The sequence below is a fragment of the Echeneis naucrates genome, chromosome 13 (assembly GCF_900963305.1).
Source record: "Echeneis naucrates chromosome 13, fEcheNa1.1, whole genome shotgun sequence".
In the NCBI taxonomy this organism is placed as follows: domain Eukaryota; kingdom Metazoa; phylum Chordata; class Actinopteri; order Carangiformes; family Echeneidae; genus Echeneis; species Echeneis naucrates.
The window spans coordinates 21,333,642-21,360,059 of NC_042523.1; the positions used below are offsets into that span (position 1 = coordinate 21,333,642).

Genomic DNA, 26,418 nt, shown 5'->3' on the forward strand with positions numbered 1-26,418 from the left:
GGTTAAAACAAGACTGCAGTGACGATAAGTGGAGACAACGCAGGCTGAGAATACACAGAAACGTCTCCACTTCGCACACGCCCTACATCTCTGCATAAGCATGAGTGAACATACACGCTGACTAGCCATCACACAGCGGCACCCCTCCTTCCTCCTCCAAGAGTGTGTCACTGGTCTCAGCCTGTCACCTCCCATTATGTTGTTGAAGTCATGCGTCCATTTAGTGACTGTGTCTGTTTAATGCCACAGTCCTGTCACTGTTGTGGTCTATGTTGTGTTACTGCTTCCTCATTTTGACATAATAATACTTCATAATCTCATCATTTTCTTTATTCCATTATATCAACAGAATGAACAAAAACATCCTTTTTTTTTGTTCTGCGTTAGATTGTGATCTTCAAACTAATTAATTCTAGTTCTGGTATTCAGATGTTTCAGGGAAAACAAGTTTTTGGATTGAAAAAGTGAAACAAAATAACCCGTCATTTGTTTGGCTCTCTCATTCTGCTTTATTTATTGAATGTGTGCGTCTGTGTGGCACCTGATAGTAACGTCAGCCTCCAACCCTGTGACGTTCATCTGCAGAGCTCGCTGGAAGGACCACAGTGTGTTCTCAGGAGCAAGCTGGAAACGCACACAAACACAACATCATTGCTCGGATCAAGGTTATGATCGATAGACTACACGTCACCTGCTCTCTCTTTCTGTGAAAGAATCTGGGAAACACAGGAAACAAATGATGCTCTGATCAATACAGAGTCTGCCTGGGAAAGCGAGTTCAGTCATGTGACTGCCTTTTTTTTTTTTTTTTTCTCCTCCCCAGTGGGGGTTTCTTACTGCCTCACAGTCATTCCTAATTTTAGATTCAACAGTAACGATCGATCGCTTTACGCAAACACCACAGTAAGTGCAGGGTGTGTTTCTGAGCGTGTGAGGAACCATTGTTAAAAAAAAAATAAAGAAATCAAGAATTAGTTTTTCCTTCTAAGTATTGCTCAATACAGGTTGATTCATTTTTAACAAGTACATCAATCTCGTTGTTTTTGGAATTTATAAAAACCGTCACATGAAATATTTGAATATGAATGTGTGATAGATTAGAGGAATCTAACACCGGGGTGAGTAAAAAGTGATGTGGCTAAAATGATAATGAGAAATTTACATTAAATTCTTTTACAAGTCATGCTGCAAATGCAACAGTCGTCTCTGAACGCCTTTTTGTGCGCCAGGCAGAAAACGTCCTCCCGCCTCACACGAGGGAGCTCCAGGCTCTGTCTGTGCGATGCTTGTGGGCTATTTTCAGTCGTGGGACCACAAGGTCATTAATAGACTAGAATAGTTCTGGGAAGAGCAGGAGAAGAGGAATGTAGGGAAAACAAGGTGAACAAATATCTCAGAGGCCTGAATTGAGCAGGACTGAGCTCAGGTTTAGGCTTTGATTTCCTGTGAAGCCAATACCTGGCAGCATAAAGCGTGCAGTAATGTAAAATCATTAGTAATGCAAATTGTTTAAGGTGGCCTGGATCAGCGTCCCATCCTCTGATTGGATGACAGAGGTCAGATGACTCACCATGGGGGCTCCCTGCTGACCAATAACATCAGGGCGTGGCTTTAGGTCGGCGGGCTCCATGATGCAGGGGGAGGTGATGTAGAGAGGCATCACATAGAGGCCCAGTAACGCACTGAGATACAGCAGCAGGACCACCACTTGGAACACTGACAAAAGACAGACGGTTATAGATCTGTCTGAAAAAGATTAAGATATAATTACAGAAGTGGAAAAAAGGAATCCAACTTTTGGAACTATGATTCATGTTTGAGTGGTACATATAATCCTATTTTAGCATAAAGACTGAGGGAAACCAGTAGCATTAAAGCACATTTGATCAGCTAATCAACATGCTGCGTCAGATTTTGATCCTCTAATAAGACATCGAAACGCTCCTCTAAATGAGGGGCTTTAGTTAAGTGTGCCAGGTGCAGATGGTTATTGTCACAACAGCTTCAGCCATCACTGAGCAGCGCTGTGCCAGATTTGACGGCTATAAAAAGTCGATTTTGCCGGTCTGGACGAGCTGGGTAGCGTGCAGAAGAGTATGAGACGTGATAAGAGTTAACAGTGAAGACTATCGCGTTTGCTTTGGATAAAGCTGACTATGTAGCAATAGCAAAACGTCATAAATAATGTGATTATGCTCAGCGGCCTGGTTATGATCCAAACTATGCTTGTCACTATCAGAGAACATCTTCAGCGTGGACATTAGTAAACTAATTAAAACCACAGAATTGACTCTGAAGAGAAAATGATCTGGAACAAGCAGAGAATTGATGTCATGTCTTGGACCGTGACAAAGGCAGCTGCTGCGATTGTGGGTAATGTTCAGGTCTGCTTACGGCAACGACAACAACACTGACATGCGGGGGTCAAGGAGAACTCGGTCCCTGAACACACCTCAGTGTTACTGAGCAAAGAAGACTGCAACGCACACACGGTCACTGGGGAACAGGGGAATGCATTCGTTTCAAGGTCAGCTGAGGGGCGGGGTTGAGTAGACAACTCTTGTTACACACATGAGAGTCAGAGCCCTCAAGCCCTCACACAACACACAAACATAAACTCTTTGGTATTCAGACCTTGTTCTGAACGGAAAGTAACGCTGTGACCTTTCCACCTTGTCAAAATCTCCAGAAGCAGAAAAATAAACTGCAGCCAAACATCTTTTATTAGTTTTAAATGCCTCTAACAGTAGAAAATAGAAACTTTCACCCAAAAGACAATTATATAACTTACTGGATGAAAAACCAGAATCCTGCTTTTGAAGAAACTTTCAAATGTACATGACCAGTTTCTCCAGAAGATGTTAAATCCTGTCTGTTAACACCAACTTTCATCTCTATTTCTACCTGTTCTGTTTCACAGACAACAGTAAGAGGCATTAATCCCCACAAAAGCCCCCTCTGTATGCAGCAGAAAACAATCCAAGGTGTCCCGGCTGGAAAACATCACGAGCCCACAGGAATGTTCGTTATCTCCGACACCCTGGGTGGAGGTCCTGGCCTCTGTCCACATACTGTTAATCATTCACCACCCTTTCTCTTCCTGTGTGTGTTTGCTTATGTGCATGCGAGACAAACGGCTACATCACAGTGCCACAGAGGCAAACGTACTTGTTCTTTCTGCACGGGTGACCTGTCCGGCCACAATCCATGACAGCGCTGTGACCGCAGCAAGAGCCCCTAAGTGCAGGAACGGACCTGTGGCCTGCGAGACGTGAGGGAGGATGAGGGCAAAGTATTATACATACATAGATATAAATAAAGATGTATCAAAGACAAAAGAAAAACAGATAATGGACAGAGAATCTGGGTTTAAAAGAGATGACAATATAGACAAGAAACAAAGCTAGAGAAGACCGAGAGGCACGGAATTACAGACATTATCTAGGGCTAAGACATTGGTAACACCATTCAGAGATAATAGCTATCATTTGCAGAGGTATTCAATCTTAATGGCACACTCCAAATCACAAAGTCCTGGTGGTGCAATAATCTCACAGGGACACACTAATTATGCACCTCTCTCTCAACGCTTTGGATAATGTTTTGATGCTAATTGTTAGTAGGATACATGAAGATTGAGGGTCGTGTCTCAAAGAATGTGAGGTCTACTGCACTTTGCTCCACAAGGACTTGGAAAGAGATGCTGCAAGTTTTTAAATTGTCAATTTTGGATTTCCTAAATAAAAAGGTTTGAGCTCAATTCTTAATCCTGTGCTCACAAAACAGTGGTCCAAGTCTGGGTTGTTGTGTAGAAATAACAAGCCGTCTCTGGATCCCGGGACTCACACGAGCACTCCAACATGTCATTAAGGATGATGTCAGAGCCCCTTGGTGGCTGCGTGGTTACAGAACGTGCCACATAACCACAAGATCCATGGTTTGAGTCCTGTCTGGGGCCTGTGTTGGATTTTGTTTTTCTTTCCTGTCTATCGCCTCACTATTGTCAACCAAAGAAATAATCTTAAATAGAAAACAGCGAGGGATCAAACGCTAAGACCTCTCTGCTGACCTGCAGTGAGATGGGGATGACGTCCCACTCTTGCCTCCACGTTTGATTGACAGATATCACCCCAACGATGGTGGTGAGCAGAGCAGCAGTCACTCCAATCTGTGTGGACAGAGATGGAGACAAATCGAAGAGACTGTCACTTTGGATAAACGTGAATGCACGCACACACACACACACACACACACACCAGAATCATACTGAATATCTCCCAGTACTTTAACACCTCAGACGGCGTTTGGCCCTTATATTTGGTTTACTGATTGTACTCTCAGGCAGGTCATTTATTGAGCTTTCACAAGACTCCTGAGACAGCATGAGCCCAACAATGAGTTCAGGCTGGCTATGAATGAACACACACATAACAGCAAGTAAACAGAGTGTGTATACACAAACACACACACACACACACACACACACACACACACATACGACAGTACCCCCTCGGCCCCCTCGCTCACATGAACCCTCACTCAACTTATTCTCACATTATCACATTACCTTATGGAGCCAGTGCAAATTTAATTGTTGCCCGAGTGCAATGTGGCAAAGCGCTAAAACCTGAAATCAAACCGGGGGGAAGGAAGGGAGGAGACAGATATTAGAATAAAGTCCGCTGCTGCTCAAATCTCAACACGTTCAACACCTTCACAGTGAATATTTGACATGGGACTGACCATTAAAAATGCAACATAGGTGAAGCCAGCGGCGGTGGTGGCCAGGATGGGAGCGGTGCCATCGCTCCACACCCCAGAACGATTGTAGAGGAACCTGCGGGAACAAGAGAGGGAATGCTGTTTGTCGATGTATATTCGCTCTTAAATTAATTAGCTGTCATTTCTAATTCTTTTCAGACCAAAGAGTGCCTCCCAAGGTGATGCCAAATTATGGACTCCAAATTAATTACATAAAAAGTGATGTAACATTTGGCAGCAGAGTAATATGAGTTTACAGGTCTTGTTTATGGATCTTCAGGATGGATTTAAGGACCGTTTGAAAATGGGGAGATTTACTGCACAAAATAAAAACGTTGAGAGCAAACAGTGACACTGTTGGTGCTTCGCTTACAGACAGACAACCATCAAGCACCCCTGAGCTTCATGCTTTACTGCTGCAATAAAACGAACACAGACACAACAAACACAAAAGCCTCGGTGACCACAGACAACGTTGTCAGGCTGCATGGACAATTCAGACCAAAGAGATTATGTGATTGCTATTTTATTATTATTGGATGGGTGGCACAGGGACAGCTGGTTTCTGTCCTTTGGAGCGGCTACATTGTGGGAAATAGATGGGAAAGGCACCAATAAAAATATCCAGCACTTGTTACCAAGAATTTGAAAAAGGTATATAAACTTAATAAAGTTCCACACCCGTGTACACACACACACACACGCACACACACAAGAGAGGGAATATATATATTAAAAAACATCAACCATGTCGCTCCGAATGTTCCCAATGTTCCTGAATGTGGCTGGGTGGATCAAAAGGTTCACAGCTACACAACAAAGTGTGTGTGCAAGTGTTTGGACACGACAGTCAAGGTCTATCGCACTAATTGCAGTCAGACCTTATCAGTAATTCCAGTGGCAGAGAGACACAGCAGGGTCACTTAGCGCTGATGCTCGGAGCCCTTTGTGAATAAATTTATACCGCAGATGGAGAGGGACACTCCCTGCTGCTAAATCACTACTACACATGAGGGCAGGATCATCTCTCTGATTATCTGTGATACCCACATAAAAAAAAATAAAAAAATAAAAAAATAAAAAAACAACAACAACAACAACGGAAATTCGTCTTTTTCCAAATAAAAGAGAATGGTAAAAGTCTGCTCAACAAAACTGGCATCCCAAGATAAAAAAAAAAAAAAATAGAAGAAAAGAAACAACAGTCAGATTGGTGGTAAAACTGTTCTGGGCTGGCTGAAAAAGGATGGAGAATATGCACGCAGAAAAAGATGTGAAGGATTTTAAAAAAAAAAAAAAAAAAAAGCCAGAAGGAAGTGGAGTGAAAGTGGAAGATGAGAGCAGGTAGAGGAAGCCAGCAGATAATAGTAAGAAGGAAACGGTGACATTGTAGAGGTCCCTGAGAGCAGCAGGAGATGGGGGAGGGGAGAGACAGTTTGATAAAAGACCAGTGTGGTGAATGTGATTTTATGGGGCAGAGCAGTCACTGAATAAAAACCTTTGATAATAATAAAATTTGTATTTCAAGGAAAACTGTGAGCCGTCTTTCAAACACAGATGAAGTCTGTAGCTCACATTACAAGGCTTTCAGTCACAAATTAGTTTTTACATGAAATGATTTACAGTGGAGTGGAAATGTTTGGCAATCCATCTTCCTGTTGTATAACATAATCTGCGGGGGGCTGGGCCGGCCTCCGCTCAGACACAGATTAAGCTGACGATTTGGGAAAATCGCCAACCGACGGCAAGCACGGATGGAATCTATTTACAGCCAAAACAATATGGTGACAGGCATCTGGCCTTAAGATTTAGACATGGCACACACACACACACACACAACATAATGCATTACACAGCCCTTAACCCTAAACATCGCAGCTGAACGTGTGACCACAATTTCGTTCTTCCGCTTAGCCGCCAAACTCCAAACAGACGTCTACTCACCAGTTGAATTCATTGTAGTCGTTATGTGCCTCCCACCAGAAGTAGAACCAGACCAGCAGCAGACAGAAGGTTAAGAGGAGGATGAGGGACCACAGCAGCTCCCACTGCAAACAAAGACGCACATATATGCAAACACAATGAATTATTTATGCTTCCACTATATTTAATTAGACCTGAGAACATAAAGTCCATTTGAGAGAAGCATATCCACTCCTCCATGCTGTGCTCTGTCGCTGAGAACATTTCTACTGATATGGAAACATTATTAAATAGTAATACAGATACCATAATATTTGTCCAAATTCTCCCACGCACATTCAGGGTAAAGCCGTTGCCCTGACAAAAACACACCTCTAACTCTTTCAGAGAGCAGCAGAGTTCATTAAAAATAAGCTTTTCATCTTTAGAGCACATGATGTCGACCTGGCTGCTGATCTTTGCAGTCAATATTCCCTCTTCCACTTTGCTCATTATCAAAAAATTACTTTTAATAACTTCACACACAAGCCCACTAATTATTGCCGCCATCCGTCATGCACTCTTGTACCCTGGAAAGTATTAAACTGGCTGCAGTAAGCTTAGGTCCTACTCAAGAGGATGTACGGAGAAACACTCAACTTCATCTACGTCAATGTACTTTAGATAATGAACAATGTTCTGTGCTTCATCAAAGAGGTCAAAAAAAAAGAGTGCTTGGATGGGTCACAGAAAATGCGCAGATGGATTTTAAAGACATTAAGGTGCACCGGAGCAGCAGCCGTGTTAACACTGAAAGTATTAAGGAAGGCAAAAAAAACATTTGAAACATATTCACACCTTCAGATAAGTGAGGACAAAGAAGAAGAAGAAGAAGAAGAAGAAGAGGAAGAAGATATGTCAAAGAAGACATTTGCATTTATCAAAATCCTGCAGAGCACGTTTACGGTCTGCTATCTGATCAGTTCATGTGAAAAGGAGATCTACAACGATTTGCTGCACGTCTGCTCTCCATGTCCATTTGAGTCCCCGCAAACCAGTCATGAGCATTTTTTTTTAAATAACAGACTGAGAAGAACAAACAAAAAACTACAAATTACCCAATATTTGCAGTTATCATAAAATCCTGTTTATGCAGATTACAGTATGTTTACAGCAGTTTAGCAATAAAGATTTAGAGTCACCTTGAATGCACCATGGCTGCGTGTGTGGTAAGGATCAGATCATTATCACTTCAGCAAGTTGATGTGACTCACAGGTGACTCTGCCTGCTGGGCCTGTTTAGATGGTGTCTGATCTGCTGACTGACAATTAAACTTTTCCAAACGTTTATCATGGATCAAATCATAAATTAACTTTCCCACGTGCTTCACAATTCGGGTCTGGGTCAGACCTAGTGTGCCAATCGTGATGGTATAATGATTCATTCATTCATCTTCTGCTGCTTATCTGTTTCCAGGTCACGGGGGGGTTGTTGGAGCCAATCCAAGTTCACTCTGGCTGAGGGGCGGGGTCACCCTGGACAGGTCACCAGGCCATCACAGGGCCAACACACAGAGACAGACCAACAACCACTCACACATTCAGACCTACGGACAATTTAATGATGCAAGCCAAGATGATTACTGATTCATTGTTTCGTCATATCTGGACATGATCATAAAAGTGTAAGAAAAAGCTCCATTATTATTTGGCGGTGCCTGTATTATCCTTCTCCCATAATAATAATCCATATTTACAACATGGTCACGGCCGTAAAAAATAAAAGCCATGATGATCTGGAGAGAGCAAACACTGTTTTATGATGAGGACGACAACAAATCAATTCCAATGAGGGAAAGTTTACCGCAGTCTGTGCAGCACCGGCCCCGGTTCCCATGGTTCTTAATGACTACCTGGAAGCACCCGGGAAATCCGACCTCGCTCCTGAGAGGTGACATTGTTCAACTCCCCCCCCCATCAAACACCACCTCCGGTTCTCCGCCGACGCATGATGGATGTGACCTGAGCGGCTCCTGAGAGAGCCAAGATGGTGCCATCAAATGAGCGACCCACACTGTGGCATCTAAAATGAATCTGCTCATCTAATAAAGCGGCTCCCATAATCACATCAGAGATCTAATTCTGCAGACACAACTTCGTTATTCATCATTAACGTGCACCACAATGGGACCAAACGGCAGGTGTTACTGCTGGATGAATAGAAATCTGTTTGAGAAACAGAAAATGTGTGTACTAATGATGCTAGTTGGAGGAGGAACTGTGTAAAAACAACATAGAACAGAGGAGCAACACAGTCTAAACCGGTCAGCTTGATTTAAGAACAAATACGTTGGACTGCAACAGCAGCAACAAATAATATACTAATGGGATCAGATTTATTTTTTTTAAATCAGCCTACAACAATAATTTTTAATTACAGCAATGCCTCACATGATTCTTGGAGCCTTGCATTGTTAAGCTGACACCATCAAGCCATCAGCTGGGAGAGATATAGATTTAAAATAACATTTTTGCTGAGACTGTGTTTTGTTCCGCTCTGGCACAGTTGCCATCAAGATGGTGCCCATTCAAAACGAAACCAGGAAAATAAGCCAAAACAGAACAAGGTCAAACTAAAAGCAACAAAAATGTCAGCCATCACACCCACGTAATGTTTATTTATTAAATACAAAAGGTTTTTTCTTCCTGCTTTTCTCACATGTCCGCAGCTCATATGGATAAAAAGCAGCATGACTGAACGACCCGTGCGCTCCTTTTCCCACCACCGACGCTCCGATATGTCAAACAGGATCCAGGCAACAATTACAGTGCTGGATCTACAAAAGGGTTATTATTCACGCTTGGCTGCTACTCAGCTGCATAGTGCATGCGTGCATGGACATGCTTGCTTACCTGCATGCGCAAAACAAATCACAGTACACAAACTGAATTTGTATCTTCAAGCATTTAACAATACTGTCAATTTTGATTTGGAAGTCGTCCAGCAGGCGTAACGGCCATACCAACACAAATCAAAATATAGTTACACCCCTAAATGAATCATTCTGCAGTCCCACAACTCAAGCTGTGTGTTGGTGTACTTTTTCCTTCAAGCTTTCAAACCTACAATTACAGAGACAGCGCAAGTCTATTTTGCTCAACTCTGACCTCCTTAACAGCAGCACACGGGTTCAGTTTCTACAGGTTACAGTACTGAGAACAGACAGGAGGGAAGACAAACACGGATACTGCAAAATATTGAGTTTGTTGATGCTTACCACATAACCTTAGAGCGCGTGGAATAAAATCAATTAAGTATCATCTAACATTTTCGACCTCATATTCGCCATTTTTGACAGCTAATAATAAGGTTACCTCTTCAAAATACACATTTACCTTTCACATATACACTTTCTAAATTACATTTATAAGATCATTTGTAGTCATATCGTTTCAGATTTGCGGCTGCATCAACTCACAATTAGATTAGTTGCAGCAGTTTGAAATCTAACACGCCAACAATGCGGAAAGTGAATCGACTTGTCAAAAACAAATACAGATAGACAGGAAAAACACAACCACGTCAGTTTGTGCGAATAAACTTGTGAACTGATACAGATGAAGGAGAGGATGCAGAAGAAAGATAAAGCTGCTGTAACTGACAGCAGCAGTCTCACATGCCTCTCTCTGGCTGCCCCCACCTTCACTGGACTTAACACCGCGGTCCTTTGTCACATTCCTGAGCATATCCAGATAAGTCCCTGGCATTTCACACACTCTGCGCGCCGCTTTAAAATGCAGCTATAAAACCAGACAAAGTGCAAAAGAAGTTCAAGTGTCTGAGTTTGTGGGGAGGGGGGGGGGATACACCGACACTGAGTACTGAGTTAGGGTTTTCTACAAAAGCTGGAATTTTTCTGATCACATGAGATACGATGAACATTTCAGTCTGTGTCAGTAAGCTGAAAAGGTGTTAGGTGGAAGTTGTGCGACGGATCTGTGAAGGCTGCAGTTTTATTACCTTCAACATGGGAATGTTTACAGATCACCGACGTCTTCTGAGGAAATGTGGAGAAGTCAGCAGACGATCATAAACAAAACCACTGAACCAATAATACCGAGATGATTTGTAACATCTGTGACTCTGTCGATTATGGCCCTTATTGATCTAATGATTGTATAAAAAAATATCACAGAACAGTAAAAGTACACCGTATGTTTTCAGAAATAAATGAAGTGTTTTAATTTCTAGCCTCGAGGATTTTTTTTCCTGCTGTCTTGTATAAAAGGGACTGAGGATTTAGTCCGAGTCATTACCGGGGATACAAACTAATCCAGATGTTTCAGTAAGAAACAACTCAAACAGTAATCACAGAGAGAGAAACCATCCACTCAGGTTAAACTGCTCCGAGCATCAAGTTTATTTTTATCTGTAAACATCCAGAAGCAAAAATAAATACATTTATGTTTGACTGGAATCATAGACTATGTTGTGTTCAATGGAATTAATAAAAATACGATGAATGACTCATCTATTCAACGTATTTTTGTTCCGCCCTGCTGATCTTTTTTTTCCCCCTCAACATGTCCGTGTTTTACTTCATTGGAACGATGAACAATCAACATGTACGACTCATTACCAAATGAATCATGAATAAAATATTTAGCTGCAAGACTGCAAGTGCATCAATCTCATAAAAAGTTGACACACCCTGTGATGTTAAACTATGAGAACAAAAAAAAAAATAAAAAATAAAAAAAGTATGTTGTATATCATGGAAATATTATTTATGGTTTTATTCGGGAAGAAAATGTAAATCCTTAACTTCAGTGGGAAAAATAGGAGGATCGAGAAAAAATGAAAATCCTGTTTCTCGCAAACTGCCAACGTCTCCATGAGTAATATTTTTTACATTAAACATCAATACCATCACACCCTCAGCCTCATCACTGAGGCACATAAGTGATGGATTGAAGCTTGTGACCTGTGACAGCTAGTTAGAAAATTAGTTTGTGAACAAACACGAAGTTCAGACTAAGAAAAAGCCTGGAGAATATTAATGTCGATTAGAAAAAAATAAAATGTCAAAGTCGAAAAAATATGGCCGTGAAAAGATGTTGAACTGGAGGGAGGAGAAAATTATTCAACGAGGAACATTTATTCATAATTCCTTTGAATAATTCCTCTTTTAATTTCTTGTCCTGACATGTAACTAATAAAAACTGCAACACTTCGTGCAGTCTCTTATGCAAACATCTAAGTGTAGCTGCTTGCTCCGCTTCACCACATTATCTGTCCGACAGCACACAGTCCGGGGAAAACGAAGGCCTGGCATCAATGGCAAACGATGGCGGAGCAGCTTTGTTTCTATTTCTGAGGCCTTTGTGTGAGTGAAATGGTAACGAGTGACTAAATGGAAATACTTTCAATTATTACTGAGAGGCCAGATCGGCTTGCACTGGGACTTGGGCCGTCTTCCCACAAAGCACCTTGAAGAAAGACAGAAGCAGCTTCACTGAGATGGCCGATCAACCTGAACGGCTCATCACAGTGAACAAAGACTTACAAAGAAAAGGAGAGACGGACAGAAATGCCACAATCTGCTCGTGGACTACGAATGAGTCTCCAGTTGATTCAACATGGGATTCACAGTTCTCAAGCTTCTGTGATTCACTCAGGTCCAGTTACATGTAGCTGATACCCGCCCTCGACTGGTCACAGTTTGTTTACTGGGATCATTAAAGATGCAGTCTTATATAACATCACCTTGACCTGTGCTGGGAAATGACAGCGCTTAGTCTCCGGCAAATAAATACAGACAAATACCAGATTACGCATCTGATGCCAACAAGACAAAGCTGGACTCTTAACAGCGTCGTGATCCGTTTTCACGTCTGCCCATCTGTGATGTGAACGCTTTAATACATTGATTCACCTGAATGGAAACAGTCAGCGGCCCTGCAGAGCCCGTGAGCCAGAACGTGAGCTTCTTACTCTCGGCTTAAGACGACTGATGTCCGACAGCACGCGGTCAAAACAAAAGGATGAGCACCGTGAACAGATAATGCTGACTCGACACTATCCTGTCAGTTGGCCTGAAAGACAACCGCTTGAAACAGGAAACAGAACTACAAGGTGTCCAGTTTCCCCCCAAACAGGGCGGGAGGAGGGTAAAAAAAATAAATAAAATCAATATCTCTCTCTAACTCTGCCATACTTCATGATCCAATGAAGACAACCTCTGTGTTCTGGCCAAACGTCTCATGGAGATGATGTAGATGTGTGTGAGCTGAGGGACATGAGTCTATTGTCTGTGTCCCAGACTTCCGCTTGTCTATAGTTTGGTATGTGGGCATAAATAAATCATCCCACCTTGCGTCTGTGTGTGAGCACACCCCTGATCGTACACCGCCTGTTTGAGTTTGTTGCAGCAACAGAACCTACCTGTCCTTCCTAACTACAGAGGAGATTAACGGAAAGGTCAGGAACACACGGCCGATCTCGTGAGGTTGGGATACTCTTCCTGGCATGTGTCAGCAAAGAGAGAGGCGTTTAAATAAATAAATAAATAAATAAATAAATAAATAAATAAATAAATAAATAAATAAATACTTTGGTTGGGCTTTTCATTGAAGGTTGCTTTGTGGCTATAAGAAGTGCTAAAATGATAAAATGTTCATCTAAAAACTGGCAGAGTGTATCCTGCACACACAAACACAAACACACACACACACACACACACACACACACACACACACACACACACACACACACACACACACCCCCCAACACAATGCATTCCACAGCCCTTAACCCCAATCATCACCACTGAACGTCTGAATTGCAGGGTCCACCATTTCGTTCCCCCACTTAGCCGACGAACGCCACAAATAAAATGAGCTGACAGTTTTTAAGCTCACACCTATTTATGTTTGATAGTTGAAGCATTTGTGATGAGGAATGAGCCTCCGTCTGGAAAGCTCAAGGTTACTGACGGAAGGAGAAACCAACAGGGACATATTTGGTCAAAGATAATTGTTCAGTGTAAATCAATGTTGAAGGACAAACATCAGGGCGGGGAATCTGGAGACCATGAGATGGAGGAGCACCCTGGTTTGAATGCCTAATAAAGGCTGCAGCCTTCGGTTTCTTTTTTTCCTTTATGGTAGATGAAAAAGAATAGAAAAAAGGTACACAGTCTTATGTGAGCTGTGAAAAGCCTCATTCATGTAGCAGCTACAGTAACAGCTTTCACATTCAGCAGCCAAACACAGAAAAATGGAAAGTGCTGATTTGCTAACATGTTATTAACATAAATGTGGGTTGTAAGGTCACTGGAGGTCAAACAAACTAGACACAAATCCCAAAATCCATCCCAAAAAAAAAAAGAATAAACCTGGCTGGTTTGTTTTTTTTTTTTTTTTTAAACAGCATAAAAAAATAAGACTGAAGATTGATATGTTTCCATGAAGATCTCTTTCTTCAGAGCAGCTGTGCAGTTACCAAGGAAAATGACCTTGACAAGATAAATTACAGAGTGGAATGATCAGGTCTCATTTTCTGCCAGCCTGACGTGAGCATGTGAGCACATACGAGTGCGTGCAGCTTATATTTATCTTATGTGGCAATCGATGACAGCCGCGGGTGTCTTCAGCTTTGTGTTACACACATTAAACCATCAAGAGGGCTTTTCACAACAGAGACAAAGGTCATCTACAGTTACTGGAGCGTAACACTCAAGTACATCTGTCAGATGCGGAGGATTCAGAAATGTGATGCTCCGAGGTCAGTCAGACTGAGCAGCGACTCTGATTTCTGAGTATTTCAATCCCAAAAGGGTCTTTCTCCAGCCTCTCACCTTGGTGGTATCATCATGGGAACGTTGGTAGCGTTTCCAGCGGCAACCATAGATCCCAGTGATGCACGACAAACACAGCTGGCGCTCATAGACCTGGAGGGGTTGGTGTTTCACCATGCTCCTTCAGTCAGTCCTGGTCCTGCTTCCAGAGATCTAACATCCCACTGACTGCAGAGGATCCTGTAAGGACGAAAAATAAAATAAATGAAGGGTTTTTCAAACAGTTTGGAACGGCATCACCCCGTCGGACCACTGGAGTTAATGTCTGACACTTGTGGCTGGAGATCATCTGATGCGCAGCCAAGCCTCAAATTAAGACTTTGTGGCCCGGCTCTCGTTATAGATGACAAGTGAGACTGCTGGGAGCGTTCATCAATATGATCCAAGGTACACAAAAAAAAACAAAAAGAAAGAATCTGACACAATCTGACCACTGGAACAAAACATTTAACACAACACATAGTTGCTGTATATTTAGGCCAAAAGGCAGAGAGTAGGCGTCCTCTATCCCTCTTACGCTGGGCCAGAAAAAGAACAGCAGGTGTAACGAGGATGTTATACAACTGTGACATTAAAAAAAATAAAAAATTCAAACTTCCAATATCAGCAAATTTAATAAGAATAAAATAAATGATACCACAATTACATGCACCTGAACTTTTGAACAACACTGCAAAGCAGTGAAGACACTTTTCTTCCAACCTTCTCCTTTAGTATCCTGTCCAGCTTTTGAAAAGGCCCATCGCTCATTTCCTTCCTGACTAATGCTGTTGTAGAGCCCACAGTCGGAGGCACCACTCCGCGTTAGCTGTCAATGTTCCCAGTGAGCTGCCGCTGGCTCAGCACCGAGACGCTGCAATCAGCTGCAACAATAATGACGACGATGTTCCAGCGGCGCTGACCGTTATCAAAAGTTTACCTCACTCTCCGGGAACACGACGGAGCCTGTTGAGCCGCTGCCGCGTTCGCAAAAAGGCGCACACCTCAGTTCAGTCTGAGGTTAAAGGTGCATGTTGATGCCATCGAAGCATAATCTGCATAATTTATGAAATCTCTGTGCTGATGAGAGTCAAACAAGCACGAGTGGGAGGGTAAAGACAGACATGCTTCCCTGGAGCATTTAACTGCTGATCTTCCTTTTAACTTGCAGTTTCTGAAGGACTCTCAGCATATGGCGAACTCTAATGTGGCCTTTTGGAGCCTTTCTGCACGTTAACTGCACTCCTGCTGTAATCAGGCTGTCTCGGGCTCTGGGCAGCTGCTCATTAGCATCTGCAGCAGTGACCATGTTTCCTGTTATTAGTGAAACTGCTCTGAGGAGGGTGGGCCACAGGGGTCTCTGGTGGGCAGTGTGAAGTTCAGCTCTACTTCCTAAAGGTCATAAAAAAGGTGGGAAGCTGAAATATACAAATATATTCCGTTTAAAAATCGAAAAAGGAAACCGCCACAGAAAAACTTCCCATCTCAAAACCAGCTAGTTCTCCCAAAAATATGAATCTTGATGACCAGCAATGTGAGCAAGTCTGAGAACTTGACATGTCATTTGAGACTCTCTCTTGTCTTAGCTTTTAAATACAGTGAGTAAATTATACCGTACTGTGTGCGGAACAGTAAGAATCAAAGCACCATTTAACTGCTGATTAGAGTCCGCACCAATGCCTTGTTCAACCTCTTGCTTATCAAACAGCCAGAATTACCAAGCAGCAACACTGCAGTCTGAGAGATTTAGATCTGGTTCAAATCGCTGCCTGACAACTGACAGCCATCATGTAGACATACACAAACATTTCCTCAGAGCAAACAATCTCAGTCGGGTGGATGGAGAACACCGCTTTGAAAATATGGAATTTAAAGTCTGTCGAGGAATAAAACAGAAAAATCTGCAAAAACTAAAGAAAAAACTAAAAGTCAGTTTTTAATTTGTGTTCCTGTCCTCAATATGATTTGTTGGCTGGGAGGTCGTTATGTTGTTACTGAGCTCCTGCAGTGGTTTGCTCCTCCAGCAATTTGGATATTGCACTATGTACTTTTTTAATTAATTATACAGCCCAAGCATCAATTATCTCATCCATCAGTGGTTTAAACGAAACAACTACAGGAGGTAAACCCTTTCTATGTCAGCCTCTGATCAGAGACGCCCTTTAGATTAGACTTTAGAAAACAATGTTTTCATCAAAAAGTGGTGAGGAAAATGAAAAGCGGCATTTCACTCATTCAGCAGAGAGACTGGAGTAAAATCAGTAAAACTGGCAGACACCAGGGAAAATTTATTCAGAATGTACATTACACAAACGTCAAGACACATTTCAAATCTATTAAATCCATTTGATATCAATATTGTCTGACCTGAACTTCAGTGACTTTTGAGCATGATGTGTGTGGGCACGCCAGCCGAGCCTTAAGACAGAAAAACAATCGTGCAGCTGACACAGTAAAGCGTGTCAATCAAGACAGCACAACAAGCACTTTCCGCACTGTCATGTTGTGACCTGTTGACAAATTGTGAAGTTAAATCCTGCATTAGCAGCGGCATCTCCATGTTGTTAAAGCAAAGCGGTTCATGTGGTTTCTGTTGTAACACGCTCACTTCCCATAGCTTCCATTCATGACAGTGTCTCGGTCAAATGTATCCTCAAAGGCAAAACTCACTGCTGCTACTTCAGCAAAGCTTTAATTACAACTATTTAATGTAGGACGTGACCATATTAAGGAATAACAGCATTAAGGTCCATCACTTTGCAATGAGACAAACACAGATGCAATTAGTCATTTTATCGGCATGATGTCTTAGCAGAAACTCATCAGTCAATGTGACCCAGCGGACACAATTACATCGTGAATAAACTGCACCTCGGCAAAGTGGCGTTAAATACAGCATGTGTTGTGATGTTGTGCACACGGAGAACGTTTATTCACTCCAAGACACATGGATGTGACACCTCTGGTTACAGTCAGTGCAGAAATGGGAGCAGAACTGTCTTAGTGACTCAGTGTGACACACACACACACACACACACACACACACACACACACACACACACACACACACACACACACACACACACACACACACACACACACACAATTACTGAGTCACAAAACTGGAACTTGGCTTTAATGAAGTGACTATAAAATAGGAGAAAAAAAAAAAAATATTTTTTTTTTTTACGCTATGGTGCAGGTCCGGTTTTAGAATAAATACATCCACTGTGCCAAACTCAACAAATTGATAGCTTTATCTGTCAGGTTCTGTCATCTGCACGGCCCCATTATGACTGAACAGATTAACAAATGGAAACCAACAAGCGATCAAAGCCTTCCTCTGCAAGAGAATCAGATTTATTAACGTCTACAACTGTCACAACTTGCCTGAACGGGGGTCAATGGGAAGAAAAGTTATGAGGGGGTATGAGAAAAACTTCCCAAAAACAGCTGTTGTCATCTCATTTTGTGCTGCCTCATTTCCTTCAATCAAAAGGCACGGCGAGGGAAAACAGTGTGAAGGGGAGGAAACGCTTCAGCAGTTCCCCCCCCCCCAGCAGAAAGCAGGATCTTCTTCTGACCAGGGAACTGAGGGAGAGGCCAAACAGCCGAGAGCCAATCGACTGAGAAAGAAAACATCCTTAAATAGAAATTATTCGCACTTAACCACCAAGGTGCCATTACAGCCCAACTGTGATGTGCTCAGAGTGGACAAAAAGACAGTGTCATGTAATGTCAGGCAAGTGCTGCAAAGCACATAATGCTCCATCATCTTTCTCAGGAGGTAATTTTATGTTAAAGAAGCTGGCGATCTGTTTCCACCGTGGGATGTATTTTTTTTTTTTTGTAACCTGATCTGAGATAAACTCCATGGTTCAACTCAAACTTTTCCAGAATAACCGAAGCGTCTGAAGTTCCTCATTTCTTTGTATTTCCAAAAGAAATATTTTAAAAAACTGCAACGTGGGAGGAAAAGTCAGACATTTATCTGATCACCTTGCCCTGAATGTCTAGATAAAGTAAACGCCCATGAGAAAGTAACTTTTGCAAGACTGCGGTCACATCATAGGTGGAGTCAGAGGAATTTTACAGACTTGACCAAAACGTTTCAAAGGATAAGCGAAGACCTTCAGTACGCTGACATTTAAACACAAAGGTGATAAAGCCCATTATGACAGAGTCAGTACAGTAAAAGGTGACTCAGTATCCAAATCTTCTCACTACAGAGAGACATGGCAGCATATAAAATGTCATCATGAAAGCTCCTTGTGACAGACTCACAGCTCCAGTTGGGGCACTTCAGACACTTCAGAAACTGGCCATTGATTCAAACATTAGTTAGTTTTATCGGCTCGATCAATCAAGCAAGAAGAATTCAAGAGCTTTAGTTTGAAGAGTAATTTAGAGTATCAAATATGTCACAAAGCCACAACGTGCGTCATGTTGCACTGTAGTTACCAGTTCAGCAAATCTGAGCGAAGCTTCATGCTGTTTTCTTTAATTCCTCTTGCCATGAGACAAAGCTGGGGCAGTTTCCTGGGAAACCAAAAATCTAAGAGACGTGCTCTTACTGGGCAGGCATAGACTTCAAAATGTGTGTGTGTGTGTGTGTGTGTGTGTGCGCGCGCACACACTCAAAATATAGCCACTTCTACTTCGGGTGAAGCCAGAGGGAAAACTACTTTCACTAACCAAGTGGGTTAAGTCAAGTTGATACACAAGGGAGAGGTGACGCACGCTCCGTTCATGACTGCAGAACATGCAGTAAATCAGGAAAATCTCTGCACGTTTCCCATAAAATGTTTTCCTGTGCAGTTCATTCGCTTTCCCTTGCACATCATCATATATTAATATTGCCTTTATATTACTTTTGGCCCTTCCTGCTCCATCATGTGGACTACTTGCAATGTAAGCCGTTTCATAACACATTCTGTGTGTGCGTGCTTGAGCGTCAAACAGTGAAGTGTAAACAAAGTTGAAGACAGTCACCTTTATTGGAAAAACTAATACACCACACACAAAGACAATCGTGCAGAATCCAATAAAAAAAGGCTGCGGTCAAAGAAGACCGTGTCAAGTTCACTATTAATTCTTTCTGAGACTTGCAAAGCAGTTTAATTTGGTCTGAAAACACCAAATCAATCAAACAAGCTCTCTGATGAAGAATCTGCAGACCTGAACACCCACTTCAAGCCAACAGGGTTGATGAGCGGAAGACTTAACCCCGAGACATCAGTCGACCTGCTAAGTATCTGAGGCCATAAGGTCATATTCAGCAGGCTGCATTGTCCAAACAAACCCTAAATCTCCCATTAATGAACCTGTGTGAAGAGTCAATTCGTGCACGTTCCACGTGTTTTCAGCCACCACCAGCATATTTCCCTTTTATCTACCAGGTCTCTTTTTTTATACCTCTCAGGAAAATAGCAGGTGGCACACTTTTGGTGGTCTTGTTTATAATGTTTTAACAATAAGAAAACAATTAGTGCTGTGATTCGTTTCTGCTAATTTGTGCAGAAAGAAGCTGCAATACTGGATTAGCCAACAAAAACAGCTCAACATAAATTATCCCCATGAATCGGCCTAAAGACCCCCAAAAGATATCGCTCTCATGATTCACCGCGGTGCATGACCGAGAACTGACACTCACAGCTGCCATTCATCACAACTCTGACACTGAGTCCCACGACAAACCGCTCGGGGACACGTGGAAAGGCGGTTTAAGATGCTGCACAAAACCGCACTTAAACTTCAGTTTTAGGATGGAGCTTCTCAAATTGAGAGTTTTCCAGCTCAAGTATTTCTTTTGATTCATGTAGCTCCTCTCTCCAGGAATCTGGTGAACTAACTGAACAGCTTCAGCATGCAAATGATTGATCAATGGGAGAATCAATCCCACCCATTGATTCTGCTTTGTCAGGGCGACCAATAGTAACCACACATCTACAAACCAAAGGGTGGTGCCGTTAGCTGCCTGCTTTCACAGAATAATCATTGATGTGGGGGGGGGGGGGGGGGGGGGGGGGGTGTTGATTATTAGTTTTTGATATGCAAGCGAAAGGGACATTAGGAAGCACTGACAGGGCAAAATTAAGTGTTTCCTATCTAACAAGCAGTTTGTTCTGATGTTAGAAAAATGTTGATCTTGGGAATTCTCAAGGTCAGGCAACTGGCATGAGCCTGCAATCAGAACAGAGCGAGCGACCAACTAACCAAACAACTTCAAATAAACTAACCAATGAGAATACTTCAAGGGATTCCCCTCAGAGGTATTGTGTGCCCAAGACTGAAATCGTGCTTTTTGGCGTCACCGTGACCTTTGACCACCTTTAGAGTCAGTTCATACACAAGTGAACGTTCACGCCAGTTTTGAAAAAGTTTTTTTCAAACCTTTACAGGTCTGTCACGTTTACATGAATATGACTGATGGATGGATGAACAATGCATCCAGCCATGCTGTTTACTTCCAGCGTGGGGCATGAGCCGCGACACTGGAGTTGCCTAAAATATGAATTTCTACGAATGAGAGAGAGTGAGAAAGGACAATAAAGGTCTGCTGGAGTCAAACTGTGGGTTTTCTGGTTATGTGGTATGTGCGTTATCCGTTACGAGACTAAGAGAATGCAGCTTTTAACAAGAGGGGAATGTGAAGCTACACGTCTGCTGATCCTTTCTGCAGTGACATCTGTAAGTGTAAAAGACCCGAGGCACAATGAACGTTCGGTTAAAACATGAGTTCAAGATCAATCAATGTTCAAGTTCTCAAGGTCTCACAGCTTATGTAAGATGTAAAAAGAAAAAAAAAAAGTATTCAACGCTTGTCAGGACAATTTGATCTGATAAATGAGAAGAGGAGTGTTGCAGCATGCTCACATGTATCACATCTATCCTTTCATGCTCACATTAGCTACGGTTGTATTTCACCATTAATTTTTATCATTTCCAAAACTGACAAGAAAATATGTGTGATTAATAACACCTAACGTCTAACAGGATGAGCAAATGACTCCTAGCCAGCTGGGGAAAAAAGAAATTACTTATAAGCCGATGGACTGCAGCTAATATAAGGATTTAGGAGAACTGGGGAGGGGGAGTGGGATGGTCCAACAACATCCAGACAATCGGACACTTCATCTCTCCTCTCATTAGACTGACAGGCTGTCAATCTGAACAAAATACGGGTCAGATTTAATCGAAAAACAAATGAACCTAATCACAATCCATCAGTATCTCCAAATTGAAAAATTGACATCTGGAGGAACTCTGGCTACTGTGGTTCATTTCCATTATTAAAATAAATGACCGAGGTTTAACTGGGTTAAGTGACATGTAGAAATATATATCAAAAAAAAAAAAAAAAAAAAAAGAAAGAAAATCGTTAATAAGTGGGATTCATCTTGTAGAAAGCAGCCACCGAAGCCGGACTGTCAGAAAAGCAATGTGGCCACAGAAAACAATAAAGGCGTATTAGGAGCTGTGTGACCAAAGGGGGACCAGTTACTGACTAAAAAGTGGCGCGTCTCTGCTGATGAAAAAAAAACGAGTTTCCCATTTTGTTTCCTCTCCTGAGCAAAAAGGTGGGAGTACTCCTCGTGCCTTGCAGTGCTTTGCCGTATGAGGAATGGACCACCCGCACGTGTGTTTTGGTGCACAGGCACAGAGAGTTTGCAGAGAAACAGCCCGTTTGCCTTTTGTAGGGTTCAAACCCAGAACCACCGAGCCGCTGCTCAGGCAGCTGAGGGTGCTTCGGTTTGAACAGGTTCGCACTCTCATCAACTTCAGTACAGACTGTGAATTTGAATATGTGGAGAGAAAGAAACCCAACCGGTCGAGGCAGATGGCCGCCCCCCCCCCCCGAGCCTGGTTCTGCTCGAGGTTTCTGCCTCCTAAAGGAAGTTTTTCCTCGCCACTGTCGCCAAGTGCTTGCTCATCGGTTGATCTGTTGGGTCTCTTTAAATAATTTTATAGAGTTTGGTCTAGACCTGCTCTATATGTAAAGTGCCTTGATGTAATTTTGTTATGATTTGGCGCTATACAAATAAATCTGATTTGATTTGAAACGTGAACTGAAGCTTTGAGGACAGAGGTTGGATCCTACAGAGGAGGAGGAGGAGATTTTTTTTCTAGATTTTTTTTTTTTTTTTTTAAAGACTTATTCCTCAGATAATCATGATTTACAGTTTAACTTAGTGTTGCTCTTAAGGAGTACCAAGTTTATCATATTCACAAACTTAATTTGTCATATTTCACAATCCTTGCTCAAGAGCTGAAAGTGCTGATAAAAACATTTTGTAAGCATTTAGTCATACATTCAATTTTTGACCTGATGATGGCATTAGATTTAAAAAAAAAAAAAAAAAAAAAAAAAAGGGTTATAAGACATATGACTTAAGAACACAAACACTAATGTTATGCTTTAAAAAGGAAAAGAGAAACAAAGTGAATTAGTTGTTCAGAGTAGAGTTTGAGCACCCAGCAACATGTGGATTATATATTCAACAGGTGCCGCCCCCACCCTCTCTTTTTTTTTTTTTTCCTCTACACTGACATTTGTATGTTTCTTTCATCTGGATTTGATGATCCTTGTTACTGATTGTTGACATTCTGATAATGAAAAGCGAACGAAGGTTTAAACGTCGGCATTTAGCTCTCCTGGCATCTCAGCTTTCATTAAACAGTCTGTTCCAGCTCTCCAAGCGTATAATTGTTAACTCACTTAACCATTCATAAAATGGTCCATTAATTTTGGAATTGAAAAAAAAAAAATGAGAACAGATTTTGTGGATACTTGTTTGATGAATATATATATTAATTAAATATTTGGTTTTAAAAATTCTCCAGCCTACTTAAAACGCATTTAAACCAAGTCGTCGATTAAAATTTCTCACAGTTCCCCATACAGTTGGACACAGCAAAGCAAATGTTGCAGCTTTCGCAGCTCCTTCTGCCATGATGAGGTGTCAAGGCCCTGGCCTGCCAAGCATCAGTGTAGCAATCAATTGCTGAGGTCTCTTTGCTTTCTACAGCAGATGAGTGCAAAAAGCAGAGAGCACTCACGGTCTTCAGCTGATTTAAATGATTACTTCTTTGGCCTGCCACGTTGTCGCAGTGAAGTCAGCCATGATATAAACTGTAATAAAAAGTAGCTGCCTTAAATTTCATGGGTCATGATTGTAGTGCTGCCTGGCAGAAATCTTGTATGTCAACCTGGTGAATTGCGCCCTTAATCCCCCTCCTGTCTGTTGGCGAGGCTTCAAGAAAGATAAATAAGACCGTATGAATTACGTCTGGACCACACCTGGCCTGTTAGACAGCAGAGAACGTATTTGGGTTGGTTCCTAATCGAGGCGATACTGCACTGCTGATACTGTGGCCTGAAAAGCAAACAGCTGACAAAGACATCTGTGGCATGCAGGGACACGGTGGGAACCATTGTTGTACCGTGTGCGAACGGACAACTCGGTGCACTTGTTCACTCGGGCCGCTACAATCTGAATTTATTTCATGGCCTAGAGGAAAGTATTAAAGTGGGCGGACTGGTATATTTTATTACGGTGCCATCTGCATGTCTGCATGAGGACTCTTCACCATCTGTGTGTTGACATTACACCAAGCTCTGTCCTCAACTGTGGCTGCCACTGTATGAGCTGCAAGACAGGGCCAGATGCACGGGTGCTACCACGGTGAGCGTGGCTTTGGAAAGGAAACAGCTCTGATGAATATTTCATTATTGTGTTTGTTTTAACATCTCTTAGAGGGGTGGTAACACAAAAGAAACAATGTGCTGGATGTTGAAATGAAATAACCTGTAAAACTACTTACTTTCTTCAGTTATTAGGATTACATAATAGCCTTACATATATCTAACTTATAAAGTGCTGATGCAAACACACTGGAGGCCCCGAAGATATTGAAATTATATAATGGCTCATTTTCAGGGAGCAAAATTCTCCAGCGACAGGGGGCAGAGTCTCAGATGGTGGGAATATTACCAAGAATGAACGAAAAATAAGCCATCGTGTCAACCAAAGGGAACCTTGACAAAATGACTGTGCACCTCCCAGTTTGTCTGAATGACTGACTTTGGCGAAAAAAAAAAGCTCAAGATGCAAACTAGCAAAGGGGGCGAACAAATGGTTCCAACGCTGCTGTGTGAGTTAAATTTGCAGCAATTAGCAAGTAAGATGAAGCGGGGCAAAAGGAATTTTGTACACGTTCTGTCAACTCTTGTCAGCAGTGATGTGATCTGCTGTGTATTGCAAATATCCAGAATGCTCGACACGGCGGAGGAGTGGGAAGGAGGGGGGGGGGCTCCTGAGGGAACAGCAAGACGCCGACCTTCTTGGAATTAGTCTTTTTCTTTTTGTTATTATTATTCATCGTACTCCTTCATACCCCTCAACAACTCCCAAAACAGAACAAGAGCAGCTCACCGTGTAAAGTCTCATGTGTTGCCACTCCTCAGCCTGAGGTGTTGCTGAAATATGCTGCGTTACACTTCCATTAATGCTCTTATAAGCGGGAAATGTATTGGCAGAAGGAAAAAAAAATTTTTTCCAGTTGACAAACAGCATGAAATAAATAACTGTAGAAAGGGTTGTAGTCCACGAGGCTGTTATGCAAACGCCCTGGCACCCGTAATTTTCACTCATTTTCTAGGATTTTCAAAGCCAATTTAGTTGTACCTTCCCATTAAATGTGTGCCATTTCTTCAGAGACAGGACCAAGAAGACTTTTTTTAAACCATGTGTTGTTGCTAATTTAATAGCAAATTCAGAAGAATGGCAGCTCTTTGTGGAGGTCCATTATCCTTTCTGAGGGAAGGCACAGAAGATGATTACAGTGAGACAGCAACAGAAAGAGCTAGAGTTGAATTCACGGCTTCCAGGCAGCCAGCACCAACAGGTCATTTTTACCTCTCTGACCCACAGTCTCCATGAATAAGTCTGCAGCGGTATGATAGATCACCCAGAAGTGATAGTACCCTACAGGAAGGCGCAGCTGTTGGAAAAGCAGGGCAAAGCAGAATGGCTGGGGCACAGCATCTCAAACACAGTTGGATAGAAATTTCTCATGTTAAATTGGAAACGCGGTGAGCACTTCTCTGCATTAAAAGCACAACTTCTGCTTATTATCCAGTCAGCTAATAAGAAGAACCCATTGGATCCCATTCCTGTCAGCCAAGAACAGAAATCTGTAGCTGCAGCAGACGCAGGTTCCCCAGAACTGGGACAGATGAAGAGTCAAAAAACATGTAACCTGCTAGCATCTGCTACATCTGGATTTCTACTGGAGCATGCAGATTGTCAGACCAACAGCATGAATCCACAGACTCAACCCGCCTTGTGTCTACAGCCCAGGCTGCTGCTGCTGATGTTTCAGTGTGGGTAATGTTTTACAAGTACTTTGGGCCCCGAGTATTATTGCTGATCACCAAGTGCATCTTTATGGCCACAGTGCATCATATTCTAATAGCTACTTCCAAAAGCTAAACTCATCTAAAACTGGTTGATACCAGTGTACTCTCATTGGCCAAAGGAAAAATCCGAAGAAATTATGTTATGCAATCATGAGGTGAGCAGAATCTCAAAGGAGAGTTTCCAACATTTGGTGGAATCCACCCCTCAAAGAAGTGAGGCTGTTTTTAGAGCAAACTCAGGCCCTGCCCGGTATTAACGTGATGTTTCTTATGAAGAGTACATTCTCATCAGCAACAATATGGACGAGACCTTAAAGATAGGGAGACGAAATTACTTAAAAGCTCTCCAGCAGAAGAAATATTCAGAGTCGATAATGTAGTAAAAGAACCGGTAAGCAGTAAGTGGATTAGAACTGTGAATTCAGCACACCACATTCCCTGCTGCTCTGACCCATTATATTTCCCTCTATTCTCTAAAAATAAAATGTATAAATC

At 42.2% G+C, this 26,418-nt stretch overlaps 1 protein-coding gene across 2 annotated transcripts in view; it reads right to left on the reverse strand.

Annotated features, from left to right (window-relative positions):
- Positions 1-26,418, reverse strand: part of gdpd5b (glycerophosphodiester phosphodiesterase domain containing 5b) — a 36,468-nt gene that overhangs the window by 8,200 nt on the left and 1,850 nt on the right. For both annotated transcript variants that reach the window (XR_003841385.1, XM_029516987.1), the window contains exons 2-9: positions 14,523-14,702; positions 6,706-6,809; positions 4,744-4,837; positions 4,568-4,627; positions 4,070-4,168; positions 3,169-3,262; positions 1,571-1,716; positions 542-624 (exon numbers count right to left, since the gene is read on the reverse strand). Coding sequence is in view for 1 of the 2 variants with exons in the window: in XM_029516987.1 (XP_029372847.1) it covers positions 542-624; positions 1,571-1,716; positions 3,169-3,262; positions 4,070-4,168; positions 4,568-4,627; positions 4,744-4,837; positions 6,706-6,809; positions 14,523-14,639 (797 nt within the window). In the remaining variant the exon portion in view is untranslated. The remainder of the gene's footprint in view (positions 1-541; positions 625-1,570; positions 1,717-3,168; positions 3,263-4,069; positions 4,169-4,567; positions 4,628-4,743; positions 4,838-6,705; positions 6,810-14,522; positions 14,703-26,418) is intronic.